Genomic DNA, 16,231 nt, shown 5'->3' with positions numbered 1-16,231 from the left:
GTATATTTTATCAATGTTATTATGAGTATTTCTGCAAAATCACTGGATGTTTTGGAATCAAAACATTACTCCACATAACGCGCCAATGTAAACTGAGATTTTTGGATATAAATATGCACATTATCGAACAAAACATACATGTATTATGTAACTGGGGATTTTAACAAGGCTAATCTGAAAACAAGACTCCCTAAATTTTATCAGCATATCGATTGCACAACCAGGGGTGGAAAGACCTTGGATCATTGTTACTCTAACTTCCGCGACGCATATAAGGCCCTGCCCCGCCCCCCTTTTGGAAAAGCTGACCACGACTCCATTTTGTTGATCCCTGCCTACAGACAGAAACTAAAACAAGAGGCTCCCACGCTGAGGTCTGTCCAACGCTGGTCCGACCAAGCTGACTCCACACTCCAAGACTGCTTCCATCACGTGGACTGGGAGATGTTTCGTATTGCGTCAGATAACAACATTGACGAATACGCTGATTCGGTGTGCGAGTTCATTAGAACGTGCGTTGAAGATGTCGTTCCCATAGCAACGATTAAAACATTCCCTAACCAGAAACCGTGGATTGATGGCAGCATTCGTGTGAAACTGAAAGCGCAAACCACTGCTTTTAATCAGGGCAAGGTGTCTGGTAACATGACCGAATACAAACAGTGCAGCTATTCCCTCCGCAAGGCTATCAAACAAGCTAAGCGCCAGTACAGAGACAAAGTAGAATCTCAATTCAACGGCTCAGACACAAGAGGCATGTGGCAGGGTCTACAGTCAATCACGGACTACAGGAAGAAATCCAGCCCAGTCACGGACCAGGATGTCTTGCTCCCAGGCAGACTAAATAACTTTTTTGCCCGCTTTGAGGACAATACTGTGCCGCTGACACGGCCTGCAACGAAAACATGCGGTCTCTCCTTCACTGCAGCCGAGGTGAGTAAGACATTTAAACGTGTTAACCCTCGCAAGGCTGCAGGCCCAGACGGCATCCCCAGCCGCGCCCTCAGAGCATGCGCAGACCAGCTGGCCGGTGTGTTTACGGACATATTCAATCAATCCCTATACCAGTCTGCTGTTCCCACATGCTTCAAGAGGGCCACCATTGTTCCTGTTCCCAAGAAAGCTAAGGTAACTGAGCTAAACGACTACCGCCCCGTAGCACTCACATCCGTCATCATGAAGTGCTTTGAGAGACTAGTCAAGGACCATATCACCTCCACCCTACCTGACACCCTAGACCCACTCCAATTTGCTTACCGCCCAAATAGGTCCACAGACGATGCAATCTCAACCACACTGCACACTGCCCTAACCCATCTGGACAAGAGGAATACCTATGTGAGAATGCTGTTCATCGACTACAGCTCGGCATTCAACACCATAGTACCCTCAAAGCTCGTCATCAAGCTCGAGACCCTGGGTCTCGACCCCGCCCTGTGCAACTGGGTACTGGACTTCCTGACGGGCCGCCCCCAGGTGGTGAGGGTAGGCAACAACATCTCCACCCCTCTGATCCTCAACACTGGGGCCCCACAAGGGTGCGTTCTGAGCCCTCTCCTGTACTCCCTGTTTACCCACGACTGTGTGGCCACGCATGCCTCCAACTCAATCATCAAGTTTGCGGACGACACAACAGTGGTAGGCTTGATTACCAACAATGACGAGACGGCCTACAGGGAGGAGGTGAGGGCCCTCGGAGTGTGGTGTCAGGAAAATAACCTCACACTCAACGTCAACAAAACTAAGGAGATGATTGTGGACTTCAGGAAACAGCAGAGGGAACACCCCCCTATCCACATCGATGGAACAGTAGTGGAGAGGGTAGCAAGTTTTAAGTTCCTTGGCATACACATCACAGACAAAATTGGTCCACTCACACAGACAGCATCGTGAAGAAGGCGCAGCAGCGCCTCTTCAACCTCAGGAGGCTGAAGAAATGCGGCTTGTCACCAAAAGCACTCACAAACTTCTACAGATGCACAATCGAGAGCATCCTGGCGGGGTGTATCACCGCCTGGTATGGCAACTGCACCGCCCTCAACCGTAAGGCTATCCAGAGGGTAGTGAGGTCTGCACAACGCATCACCGGGGGCAAACTACCTGCCCTCCAGGACACCTACACCACCCGATGCTACAGGAAGGCCATAAAGATCATCAAGGACATCAACCACCCGAGCCACTGCCTGTTCACCCCGCTGTCATCCAGAAGGCGAGGTCAGTACAGGTGCATCAAAGCTGGGACCGAGAGACTGAAAAACAGCTTCTATCTCAAGGCCATCAGACTGTTAAACAGCCACCACTAACATTGAGTGGCTGCTGCCAACACACTGTCAATGACACTGACTCAACTCCAGCCACTTTAATAATGGGAATTGATGGGAAATTATGTAAATATATCACTAGCCACTTTAAACAATGCTACCTTATATAATGTTACTTACCCTACATTATTCATCTCATATGCATATGTATATACTGTACTCTATATCATCGACTGCATCCTTATGTAATACATGTATCACTAGCCACTTTAACTATGCCACTTTGTTTACATACTCATCTCATATGTTATACTGTACTCGATATCATCTACTGTATCTTGCCTATGCTGCTTTGTACCATCACTCATTCATATATCCTTATGTACATATTCCTTATCCCCTTACACTGTGTATAAAACAGTAGTTTTTTTGGAATTGTTAGTTAGATTACTTGTTCGTTATTACTGCATTGTCGGAACTAGAAGCACAAGCATTTCGCTACACTCGCATTAACATCTGCTAACCATGTGTATGTGACAATTTTTTTTTGATTTGATTTGATTTAACATGATGTCCTATGAGTGTCATCTGGTGAAGATAATCAAAGGTTAGTGATTAACTTGATCTATATTTCTGCTTTTTGTGACTCCTCTTTGGCTGGAAAAATTGCAGTTTTTTTTCACATAAACAAGATGTTTATCTTTCATTTGCTGTATTGGACTTGTTAATGTGTGAAAGTTACATATTTCTAAAAAATATTTTTGAATTTTGCGCGCTGCCTTTTCAGTGGAATGTTGTGGAGGGGTTCCGCTAGCAGATCGCCTGCCCTAGAAAGGTTAATGGAGTCAGACCAAGGCTCTGCATCTGTCCTCCTTCTCCTAGACCTTAGTGCTGCTTTTGATACCATCGATCATCCACATTCTTTTGAAGAGATTGTAATTCCAAATTGGTCTACACGGACAAGTTCTTGCCTGGTTTAGATCTTATCTGTTGGAAAGATATCGGTTTGTCTCTGTGGATGGTTTGTCCTCTGACAGATAAACTGTACATTTGTGTTCCTCAAGGTTTCCGTTTTAGGACCACTGTTGTTTTCACTATATATTTTACTTCTTGGTGATGTCATTCGGAAACATAATGTTAACTGCTATGCGGATGACACACAGCTGTACATTTCGATGAAACATGGTAAAGCCCCAAAATTGGGGACCCAAAATTGTTTCAGACATAAGGAAGTGGATGGCGGCATTGCTTTGACTTTTAAACTCGGACAAAACAGAGATGCTAGTTCTAGGTCCCAAGAAACAAAGAAATCTTCTGTTGGATCTGACAATTAATCTAGATGGTTGTGCAGTTGTCTCAAATAAAACTGTGAAGGACCTCAGCGTTACTCTGGACCCTGATCTTTCTTTTGACAAACGTATCAAGTCTGTTTCAAGGACAGCTTTTTTCCATCTACGTGACATGGCAAAAATCTGAGACTTTCTGTCCAAAAATGATGCAGAAAAATGTATCCATTCTTTTGTCACTTCTAGATTAGACTACCGCAATGCTCTACATTCCGGCTACCCGGATAAATCACTAAATCAACTTCAGTTAGTGCTAAACATGGCTGCTAGAATCATGACTAGAACCAAAAATGTGATTATATTTCTCCAGTGCTAGCCTCTCTACACTGGCTTCCTGTTAAGGCTAAGGCTGATTTCAAGGTTTTACAACTAACCTACAAAGCATTACATGGGCTTGCTCCTACCTATCTTTCAGATTTCGTCCTGCCATACATACCTACACATACGCTACCGTCACAAGATGTAGGCCTCCTAATTGTCCCTAAGCAAACAGCTGGAGGCAGGGCTTTCTCCTATAGAGCTCCATTTTTATGGAATGGTCTCCCTATCCATGTGAGAGACGCAGACTCGGTCTCGACCTTTAAGTCTTTATTGAAGACTCATCTCTTCAGTAGGTCCTATGACTGGGTGTAGTCTGGCCCAGGGGTGTGAAGGTGAGGCACTGAAAGGCATTGGAGCGAGGAACCGCCCTTGCTGTCTCTGCCTGGAAAACGGCACTGGAAAACTAACCCTAACCCTAACCCTCTCTCCACTGGGATTCTCTGCCACTAACCCTATTACGGGGGCTGAGTCACTGGCTTACTGGTGCTCTTCCATGCTGAATCTAGGAGGGGTGCATCACTTGAGTGAGTTGAGTCACTGACGTGATCTTCCTGTCCAGGTTGGCGCCCCCCTCAGGTTTGTACGGTGGAGGAGATATTCGTGAGCTATACTTGGCCTTGTCTCTGGGTAGTAAGTTGGTGGTTTGAAGATATCCCTGTAATGGTGTGGGGGCTGTGCTTTGGAAAAGTGGGTGGGGTTATATCTGCCTGGTTAGCCCTATCCGGGGGTATCGTCGGACGGGGCCACAGTGTCTCCTGACCCCTCCTGTCTCAGCCTCCAGTATTTATGCTGCAATAGTTTTTGTCGGGGGCTAGGATCAGTCTGTTATATCTGGAGTATTTCTCCTGTCTTATCCGGTATCCTGGGTGAATTTAAGTATGCTCCCTCTAACTCTTTTCTCTCTCTCTTCTCTCAGAGGACATGAGACCTAGGACCATGCCTCAGGACTACCTGGCCTGATGACTCATTGCTGTTCCCAGTCCACCTGGTCGTGCTGCTGCTCCAGTTTCAACTGTTCTGCCGGCGGCTATGGAACCCTGACCTGTTCACCGGACATGCTGCCTTGTCCCGAACCTGCAGTTTTTGACTCTCTCTCTCTACTGCAGCTGCTTTCTCTAACTCTGAATGAAAAGCCAACTGACAAAAGCCAACTGACATTTATTCCTGAGGTGCACCCTCTACAACCACTGTCATTATTATTATTTGACCCTGCTGGTCATCTATGAACATTTGAACATCTTGGCCATGTACTGTTATAATCTCCACAGGGGACAGCCAGAAGAGGACTGGCCATCCCTCAGAGCCTGGTTCCTCTCTAGGTTTCTTCCTAGGTTCCTGCCTTTCTAGGGAGTTTTTCCTAGCTACCATGCTTCTACATCTGCATTGCTTGCTGTTCGGGGATTTAGGCTGGGTATCTGTACAGCACTTTGTAACATCAGCTGATGTAAAAAGGGCTTTATAAATACATTTGAATGATTTAAAACGTATTTATTGATACCGTAATATCAATTTGTTATATTATATACTGGAACACAAACGTCAAAATCTTCCACTCTATTACAGCTGACTTCATCCATTCTTTTACAAATGAAATCATCCACTTACAACTGAAAAACTCATATGAAAGCCCCCAGGGGCTCTGGGAGAGTGAGAAAATGTGTAAAGTCTGGTATGATGAAAGCATATAAAATTGAAATTAGCAATAAAGCCATAGAAGGAATTATTGGTTTGCACTTTGAACATACGGTGTCAGATTATTGTTTTGTTGTGTTTTCATGCTATTTTCCACCTGAACAGGGGTAGATATGTATCCTCCTTCTATTGTAATTTGTTAACTCAAGTATACCTACATACAGAAGCAGATGCTATTTACATATGTGGGGATCTTAACAGTCGAATTGGGAGGTTACATGACTATATACAGTTGAAGTCGGAAGTTTAAAAAATGTGTAGACCTCCACAAGTCTGGTTCATCCTTGGGAGCAATTTCCAAATGCCTGAAGGTACCACGTTCATGTGTACAAACAATAGTACCCAAGTATAAACACCATGGGACCACGCAGCCGTCGTACCGCTCAGGAAGGAGACACGATATGTCTCTTAGAGATGAACGTACTCTGGTGCAAAAAGTGCAAATCAATCCCAGAACAGCAAAGGACCTTGTGAAGGTGCTGGAGGAAACAGGTACAAAAGTATCTATATCCACAGTAAAACGAGTCCTATATCAATATAACCTGAAAGGCCGCTCAGCAAGGAAGAAGCCACTGCTCCAAAACCACCATAAGAAAGTACATTTTGCAACTGCACATAGGGACACATATCGTGCATTTTGGAGAAATGTCCTCTTGTCTGATGAAACAAAAATGAAACTGTTTGGCCATAATGACCATCGTTATGGTTGGAGGAAAAAGGGGGAGGCTTGCAAGCCGAAGAACACCCCCAACCGTGAAGCACGGGGGGGGCAGCATCATGTTGTGGGGGTGCTTTGCTGCAGGAGGGACTGGTGCACTTCACAAAATAGATGGCATCATGAGGGCGGAAAATTATGTGGATATATGAAAGCAACATTTCAAGACAGTCAGGAAATTAAAGCTTGGTCGCAAATGGGTTTTCCAAATGAACAATGACCCCAAGCATACTTCCAAAGTTGTGGCAAAATGGCTTAAGGACAACAAAGTCAAGGTATTAGAGTGGTCATTACAAAGCCCTGACCTCAATCCTATAGAACATTTGTGGGCAGACCTGAAAAAACGTGTGTGAGCAAGGAGGCCTACAAACCTGACTCAGTTATACCAGCTCTGTTAGGAGGACTGGGCCAGAATTCACTCAACTTATTGTGGGAAGCTTGTGGAAGGCTACCCAAAATGTTTGACCCAAGTTAAACAAGTTGAAGGCAATGCTACCAAATACTAATTGAGTGTATGTAAACTTCTGACCCACTGGGAATGTGATGAAAGAAATAAAAAATGAAATAAATCATTCTCTCTATTATTCTGACATTTCACATTCTTACAATAAAGTGGTGATCCTAACTGACCTAAGACAGACCTAAGACAGACCTAAGACAGGGAATTTTTAATAGGATTAAATGTCAGGAATTGTGAAATACTGAGTTCAAATGTATTTGGCTAAGGTGTATGTAAACTTCTGACTTCAACTGTACATGATATTGATGATATTACATCGAGTGTTTCTTTGGATGACTCTGTTAATCATCATGGGGAAACCCTATTAGAATTCCTTCAGGACTCTAAAATGTATATCATTAATGGAAGGATAATCCCCTTAAGAGATAACTTTACATCCATATCTGGCAAAGGAAAAGCTGTGGTGGACGATATTAGTTACCTCCACAACTCTCTAGAAACTTGTTTGGATTTTAAGGTGTTACCCTCTAAACAAATGGTGGAAACTAAATTGGAGAAAAATGTACACTTCCTGATAATTCCCTTTTATTTATGATCTTTTCTGTTGGCCACAAACTTTCTCAACCAAATATAACTGTGCATCACTCCACCACAGCTTTTCCTTTGCCAGATATGGATGTAAAGTTATCTCTTAATAGGCCTAAATTTAAGAAAACAAATGTGCCAAATGACCTCCTGTGTCCTGAAATGGCATGTAGAGCTCTGGTGGAACTCTGCAAAGATGCCAAGAAACCAAATTTGATTTAGATGTGTGGTATGAAAAATGTTGTGATGTCATATATTCTGAAATGGGAAAACAATTCTGAAAATAGAAATACATCGCCAAGCCCAGGACATTTTACAAGCTGAATAAGGCTTGTTGGAATGATGAGTTAAGGGACCTATGGTCTATAATGTACTTATATTTACAGTGTAAAGGTAGGAATACAAGAGAACCGTGTAGGAAGGAGTTTTAGAACAAACAGCATGTGTTTGATAAATGACTGCACCTATTCAAACTGAGATATCAGAGAAGGCAGTTATTACGCCATGAGGAGATACAGACAAGAAATCCTCAACTGTTTTGGAGGGAAAATAAACAAGGTAGGACAAAAACTACATAAGAAAATTATAATGGAAGTCAGGGAAGAGCTAGAGGGGGCTGAACTCTGATCTTACACAGGTACTTAAAGGGGTTTGGTAGTTTGTTCTCAGGTAACAAAAAGTTAAGGTGATTGACGCTGCAAAGTTTTAAAATACTCAAAATTAATTTACATCCTATATGATTTGCTCCAAATGAGTTTTGAGCACAGTATACTACCATCAACTTGGTATAAGTCTATAGTGAATCCCATTCCCAAATATTCAAAAAATTACCTGAGAGTACCACTGAACTATAGAGGCATATTTTATTAAGTTCGGTCTATAAATTATATTCATTCGTCCTCAACAATAGGCCTTTTTAGAGGATCAAAACATTCTGGTGTATGAACAAAATGTATTTCGTAAATCTGGAGCCTGTATAGATCATATCTTCTCAGTCTGTACAATAATCAGAAATAGATTACACAAAGAGAAGCCTACTTTTGCATGTTTCACTGATTTCCAGAAAGCTTTTGATTTTGTAAATAGGAATATTTTAGCCTATAGTTTGTTTAAGACAGGGGTTGATGGGAAATATCATCTTACAAAGTAACAATTGTGTCACGCCCTGGTCAAAGTATTTTGTGTTTATCTTTATGTATTTGGTCAGGCCAGGGTGTGGCATGGGGTTTTTGTAATTGTGGTGTGTTTGTCTTGGGGTTTTGGTGGTGGTATTGGAATTGTTGCTTAGTGGGTTATCTAGCAAAGTCTATGGTTGTCTGGAGTGGTTCTGAATCAGAGGCAGGTGCTTATCGTTGTCTCTGATTGGGAACCATATTTAGGCAGCCATATTCTTTGAGTTTGTCGTGGGTGATTGTCCTTAGTGTCCTATGTGTACTCTTTGTTAGTTTGCACCAGATAGGCTGTTTCGGTTTTGTTTATTGTTTTTGTAAGTTCGTGTTTCTTTGTTGTATTAAACATGGATCGCAATCGACACGCTGCAGTTTGGTCCGACTCTCCTTCATCACCACTAGAAAGCCATAACAAATTGCTTGTATGTGTGTTAATGAATATCTTACAGATCATCACAGACTTTGTTTGCTTTGTTTATAAATTATTTGGCAAAATAAATGAAACAGTTAAATATTGGAGTAAGATATGATGAAATGCCAAGTACATTTGTATATGCTGGTTATATTATTTTGATGGCAGAAACTGAACAAGACCTGCAGAGCATGTTATTATGTGCCATCAATTGGTGTAAAAGATGGAGATTTTCATCCACTCTATTTCAGCTTACTTTGTCCACCCTATTACAGTTGACTTCATCCACCCTATTACAGCTGATATCATCCACCCTATTACAGCTGATATCATCCACCCTATTACAGCTGACTTCATCCACTCTATTACAGCCAACTTCATCCATTCTATTACAACTGACCTTCCAGAGGTTACTCAGTTATCTATAGAGTCATTTCCGGTCACAACTTGCAGGCTTGTTTTCGAGTTGCTGTGCGTTTTGTTGCTAACCTGTTTTGCTACCTGACAACTTTACGGTTTTCACTTTTTAATTACCGTTCATATATTTATTTATTTTTTCCTCAACTTTTTCACTCCGGACGCTTTATCTGGACACGATTCGTCAGGACCTCCAACAGCCGAAGCTAAGTAGTAACATTAACATGATGCCTTCTAATTGCAGCCGCTGTACTCGCCTTACGGCGAGGATAGCTGTGCTGCAAGCCCAGCTTCAGACGCAATCGTTAGGCAAGGGTAATTTCAGTGTAGGAAAGGATGAAACAGCGTCTGTGGCACCAGTAAGTACAGATAGTAGTGTAAATCCCCTGGCACAGTCCCCGCAGCCGGACAACTTTCTCACGGTTTCTGGAAGGAAATGCTGTAGGAACGCTCAACCGGTGTCGCTCATTCAGCCGACAGAAACTTTCAACCGGTTTTCCCCATTAAGCAGCGGGTCGGAGTCAGAGGCCGATTCTTCTCTGGTCTCTACTCCTCCCGTTACGGGGTCTGAGACGCCGAAGCTTCCCACCATTAGCTCTGACAAATTGAAAACTCTAGTCATTGGCGACTCCATTACCCGCAGTATTAGACTTAAAGCGAATCATCCAGCGATCATACACTGTTTACCCGGGGGCAGGGCTACCGACGTTAAGGCTAATCTGAAGATGGTGCTGGCTAAAGCTAAAACTGGCGAGTGTAGAGAGTATAGAGATATTGTTATCCACGTCGGCACCAACGATGTTAGGATGAAACAGTCAGAAATCACTAAGCGCAACATAGCTTCTGCGTGCATATCAGCTAGAAAGATGTGTCGGCATCGAGTAATTGTCTCTGGCCCCCTCCCAGTTAGGGGGAGTGATGAGCTCTACAGCAGAGTCTCACAACTCAATCGCTGGTTGAAAACTGTTTTCTGCCCCTCCCAAAAGTTAGAATTTGTAGATAATTGGCCCTCTTTCTGGGACTCACCCACAAACAGGACCAAGCCTGACCTGCTGAGGAGTGACGGACTCCATCCTAGCTGGAGGGGTGCTCTCATCTTATCTACCAACATAGACAGGGCTCTAACTCCTCTAGCTCCACAATGAAATAGGGTGCAGGCCAGGCAGCAGGCTGTTAGCCAGCCTGCCAGCATAGTGGAGTCTGCCATTAGCACAGTCAGTGTAGTCAGCTCAGCTATCACCATTGAGACCGTGTCTGTGCCTCGACCTAGGTTGGGCAAAACTAAACATGGCGGTGTTCGCCTTAGCAATCTCACTAGGATAAAGACCACCTCCATTCCTGTCATTACTGAAAGAGATCATGATACCTCACATCTCAAAATAGGGCTACTTAATGTTAGATCCCTTACTTCAAAGGCAATTATAGTCAATGAACTAATCACTGATCATAATCTTGATGTGATTGGCCTGACTGAAACATGGCTTAAGCCTGATGAATTTACTGTTTTAAATGAGGCCTCACCTCCTGGCTACACTAGTGACCATATCCCCCGTGCATCCCGCAAAGGCGGAGGTGTTGCTAACATTTACGATAGCAAATTTCAATTTACAAAAAAAAAAATGACATTTTCGTCTTTTGAGCTTCTAGTCATGAAATCTATGCAGCCTGCTCAATCACTTTTTATAGCTACTGTTTACAGGCCTCCTGGGCCATATACAGCGTTTCTCACTGAGTTCCCTGAATTCCTATCGGACCTTGTAGTCATAGCAGATAATATTCTAATCTTTGGTGACTTTAATATTCACATGGAAAAGTCCACAGACCCACTCCAAAAGGCTTTCGGAGCCATCATCGACTCAGTGGGTTTTGTCCAACATGTCTCTGGACCCACTCACTGTCACAGTCATACGCTGGACCTAGTTTTGTCCCATGGAATAAATGTGGTGGATCTTAATGTTTTTCCTCATAATCCTGGACTATCGGACCACCATTTTATTACGTTTGCAATTGCAACAAATAATCTGCTTAGACCCCAACCAAGGAACATCAAAAGTCGTGCTATAAATTCACAGACAACACAAAGATTCCTTGATGCCCTTCCAGACTCCCTCTGCCTACCCAAGGACGCCAGAGGACAAAAATCAGTTAACCACCTAACTGAGGATCTCAATCTAACCTTGCGCAATACCCTAGATGCAGTTGCACCCCTAAAAACAAAAAAAATGTCTCATAAGAAACTAGCTCCCTGGTACACAGAAAATACCCGAGTTCTGAAGCAAGCTTCCAGAAAATTGGAACGGAAATGGCGCCACACCAAACTGGAAGTCTTCCGACTAGCTTGGAAGGACGGTACCGTGCAGTACCGTAGAGCCCTTACTGCTGCTCGATCATCCTATTTTTCTAACTTAATTGAGGAAAATAAGAACAATCCGAAATTCCTTTTTAATACTGTCGCAAAGCTAACTAAAAAGCAGCATTCCCCAAGAGAGGATGACTTTCACTTTAGCAGTGATAAATTCATGAACTTCTTTGAGGAAAAGATTATGATTATTAGAAAGCAAATTACGGACTCCTCTTTAAACCTGCGTATTCCTCCAAACCTCAGTTGTCCTGAGTCTGCACAACTCTGCCAGGACCTAGGATCAAGAGAGACGCTCAAGTGTTTTAGTACTATATCTCTTGACACAATGATGAAAATAATCATGGCCTCTAAACCTTCAAGCTGCATACTGGACCCTATTCCAACTAAACTACTGAAAGAGCTGCTTCCTGTGCTTGGCCCTCCTATGTTGAACATAATAAACGGCTCTCTATCCACTGGATGTGTACCAAACTCACTAAAAGTGGCAGTAATAAAGCCTCTCTTGAAAAAGCCAAACCTTGACCCAGAAAATATAAAAAACTATCGGCCTATATCGAATCTTCCATTCCTCTCAAAAATTTTAGAGAAGGCTGTTGCGCAGCAACTCACTGCCTTCCTGAAGACAAACAATGTATACGAAATGCTTCAGTCTGGTTTTAGACCCCATCATAGCACTGAGACGGCACTTGTGAAGGTGGTAAATGACATTTTAATGGCATCGGACCGAGGCTCTGCATCTGTCCTCGTGCTCCTAGACCTTAGTGCTGCTTTTGATACCATCGATCACCACATTCTTTTGGAGAGATTGGAAACCCAAATTGGTCTACACGGACATGTTCTGGCCTGGTTTAGATCTTATCTGTCGGAAAGATATCAGTTTGTCTCTGTGAATGGTTTGTCCTCTGACAAATCAACTGTAAATTTCGGTGTTCCTCAAGGTTCCGTTTTAGGACCACTATTGTTTTCACTATATATTTTACCTCTTGGGGATGTTATTCGAAAACATAATGTAAACTTTCACTGCTATGCGGATGACACACAGCTGTACATTTCAATGAAACATGGTGAAGCCCCAAAATTGCCCTCGCTAGAAGCATGTGTTTCAGACATAAGGAAGTGGATGGCTGCAAACTTTCTACTATTAAACTCGGACAAAACAGAGATGCTTGTTCTAGGTCCCAAGAAACAAAGAGATCTTCTGTTGAATCTGACAATTAATCTTAATGGTTGTACAGTCGTCTCAAATAAAACTGTGAAGGACCTCGGCGTTACTCTGGACCCTGATCTCTCTTTTGAAGAACATATCAAGACCATTTCGAGGACAGCTTTTTTCCATCTACGTAACATTGCAAAAATCAGAAACTTTCTGTCCAAAAATGATGCAGAAAAATTAATCCATGCTTTTGTCACTTCTAGGTTAGACTACTGCAATGCTCTATTTTCCGGCTACCCGGATAAAGCACTAAATAAACTTCAGTTAGTGCTAAATACGGCTGCTAGAATCCTGACTAGAACCAAAAAATTTGATCATATTACTCCAGTGCTAGCCTCTCTACACTGGCTTCCTGTCAAAGCAAGGGCTGATTTCAAGGTTTTACTGCTAACCTACAAAGCATTATATGGGCTTGCTCCTACCTATCTCTCTGATTTGGTCCTGCCGTACATACCTACACGTACGCTACGGTCACAAGACGCAGGCCTCCTAATTGTCCCTAGAATTTCTAAGCAAACAGCTGGAGGCAGGGCTTTCTCCTATAGAGCTCCATTTTTATGGAAGGGTCTGCCTACCCATGTCAGAGACGCAAACTCGGTCTCAACCTTTAAGTCTTTACTGAAGACTCATCTCTTCAGTGGGTCATATGATTGAGTGTAGTCTGGCCCAGGAGTGGGAAGGTGAACGGAAAGGCTCTGGAGCAACGAACCGCCCTTGCTGTCTCTGCCTGGCCGGTTCCCCTCTTTCCACTGGGATTCTCTGCCTCTAACCCTATTACAGGGGCTGAGTCACTGGCTTGCTGGGGCTCTCTCATGCCGTCCCTGGAGGGGGTGCGTCACCTGAGTGGGTTGATTCACTGTTGTGGTCATCCTGTCTGGGTTGGCGCCCCCCCCTTGGGTTGTGCCGTGGCGGAGATCTTTGTGGGCTATATCCCTCTAGTGGTGTGGGGGCTGTGCTTTGGCAAAGTGGGTGGGGTTATATCCTTCCTGTTTGGCCCTGTCCGGGGGTGTCCTCGGATGGGGCCACAGTGTCTCCTGACCCCTCCTGTCTCAGCCTCCTGTATTTATGCTGCAGTAGTTTATGTGTCGGGGGGCTGGGGTCAGTTTGTTATATCTGGAGTACTTCTCCTGTCCTATTCGGTGTCCTGTGTGAATCTAAGTGTGCGTTCTCTAATTCTCTCTTTCTTTCTCTCTCTCGGAGGACCTGAGCCCTAGGACCATGCCCCAGGACTACCTGACATGATGACTCCTTGCTGTCCCCAGTCCACCTGGCCATGCTGCTGTTCCAGTTTCAACTGACCTGAGCCCTAGGACCATGACCCAGGACTACCTGACATGATGACTCCTTGCTGTCCCCAGTCCACCTGGCCATGCTGCTGCTCCAGTTTCAACTTCCACCTGACTGTGCTGCTGCTCCAGTTTCAACTGTTCTGCCTTATTATTATTCGACCATGCTGGTCATTTATGAACATTTGAACATCTTGGCCATGTTCTGTTATAATCTCCACCCGGCACAGCCAGAAGAGGACTGGCCACCCCACATAGCCTGGTTCCTCTCTAGGTTTCTTCCTAGGTATTGGCCTTTCTAGGGAGTTTTTCCTAGCCACCGTGCTTCTACACCTGCATTGCTTGCTGTTTGGGGTTTTAGGCTGGGTTTCTGTACAGCACTTTGAGATATCAGCTGATGTACGAAGGGCTATATAAATAAATTTGATTTGATTTGATTTGATCCACTCTAATTACAGCTGACTTTATCGACTCTATTACAGCCGACTTCATCCATTCTACTTACAGCTGAGTTCAACCCGTATGAAGTCCTTGATGCCCAGGTTTTCCAGGAAGACTCCTGAAGCAGCGGTGGTTTTGAACAGGAAGGAGATGTCTGCACTCAGCTCTCCGTGGAACGTGGGGAAGTGCAGATATGATGTCTCTTTGTTGAAGAACGCTGCGTTCCAGAAGTTCTCTGAGGAAATTATGGAAATCAATACATTTACCATTTACATGTACATACATTTTGGTCGTTTAGCATACTCTTATCCAGAATGACTTAGTCAGTCCATTCAGCTAAGGTAAGTAAGACAACCACAAATCACATAGGTGCAACAACCATAACAAGGTGCTGATTGAGAAAAAGGGTGCTTATTGTAAACTAAGGTTCTAAATAGACTGAGAACAAAATAAGATGTGGCTTCGAGAGTATGTCCTCAACTTGTTTCATTCTCAGTTGATAATAATGATCTGTTGATGAGACTGTCAGGCACATGAACAGGCCAACTGTTTCTTCTAATTCATCTTAATTATATTCCACCTCTGTTTCCCCCGTTTATGTCTAATTTACTAAGATAAATATTTCAGGTAACCAAGGATGCAATTAGGAATAAAAAAAGAGATTGGGACTCTTGATTCATTATTGCCTGATTAACAACTACCTACCACCATCAGCATAAGTGCATAAAAGAGAGAACATTGTTTTTGTAACCATTCTGCTAATGTGGTACAGATAATTAGGTTATGTGCATAATCAGAGTGATTAACATGATGATTGATGGAGAGGAAGAGAATGTTGCATTAGCATCAAACAGGTATGGGAAAAGAAATGACTGTGCTGAGGACTCAGAGTGTAACACTCGTCTTCTTCCGACGAGGAGTAAGAGATATCGGACCAATTTGCAGCGTGGTAAGTGTCCATTTTAATACTGTATGTAAAACTGAACACTACAAAATACAAAATAACAAAGTGAAAGAACAAACGAAAATCGAAACAAACTAAACAGTCCCGTGTGGCACAAACACTAACACGGAAAAGAATCACCCACAACTCAAAAGTGAAACCAGGCTACCTAAGTATGGTTCTCAATCAGGGACAATGATATACAGCTGCCTCTGATTGAGAACCATAGCAGGCCAAACACAGAAATCCCAAATCATAGAAAAAGGAACATAGACAAACCACCCAACTAACGTCCTGACCATACTAAACAAAGACATAACCAAAGAACTAAGGTTAGAAAGTGACACAGTGTAGGAGTAGCTTGTAAAGTCTACAGTGCTCAGGTCATTTATCTGCATTTGTTTGAATCACAGCCTGTGTGCATTGTAAATACTCCATGTCCATAAAGAAATAATGGAGTGATAGATTGACTGATATATCAAAGCGAGCACATAGTACTCAGTAAAACCTAGTCAGTTTATTGAAGGAGGGTCATTAATGGATTAAATAATGGACTGATTTAGTTGAACGATTAATTGACTTGATCCTTACTTTCTAACCCAGAGTAA

At 43.3% G+C, this 16,231-nt stretch overlaps 1 protein-coding gene across 2 annotated transcripts in view; it reads right to left on the bottom strand.

Annotated features, from left to right (window-relative positions):
* The window catches only part of cntnap3 (contactin associated protein family member 3), a 216,530-nt gene that overhangs the window by 67,453 nt on the left and 132,846 nt on the right, over positions 1-16,231 (bottom strand). For both annotated transcript variants that reach the window (XM_020484881.2, XM_031826267.1), the window contains exon 16: positions 14,745-14,915. In XM_020484881.2, coding sequence (XP_020340470.1) covers positions 14,745-14,915 — 171 coding nt within the window. The remainder of the gene's footprint in view (positions 1-14,744; positions 14,916-16,231) is intronic.

Source organism: Oncorhynchus kisutch, linkage group LG6, assembly GCF_002021735.2.
Source record: "Oncorhynchus kisutch isolate 150728-3 linkage group LG6, Okis_V2, whole genome shotgun sequence".
In the NCBI taxonomy this organism is placed as follows: Eukaryota; Metazoa; Chordata; class Actinopteri; order Salmoniformes; family Salmonidae; genus Oncorhynchus; species Oncorhynchus kisutch.
This window is presented reverse-complemented; position numbering and strand designations above follow the sequence as displayed.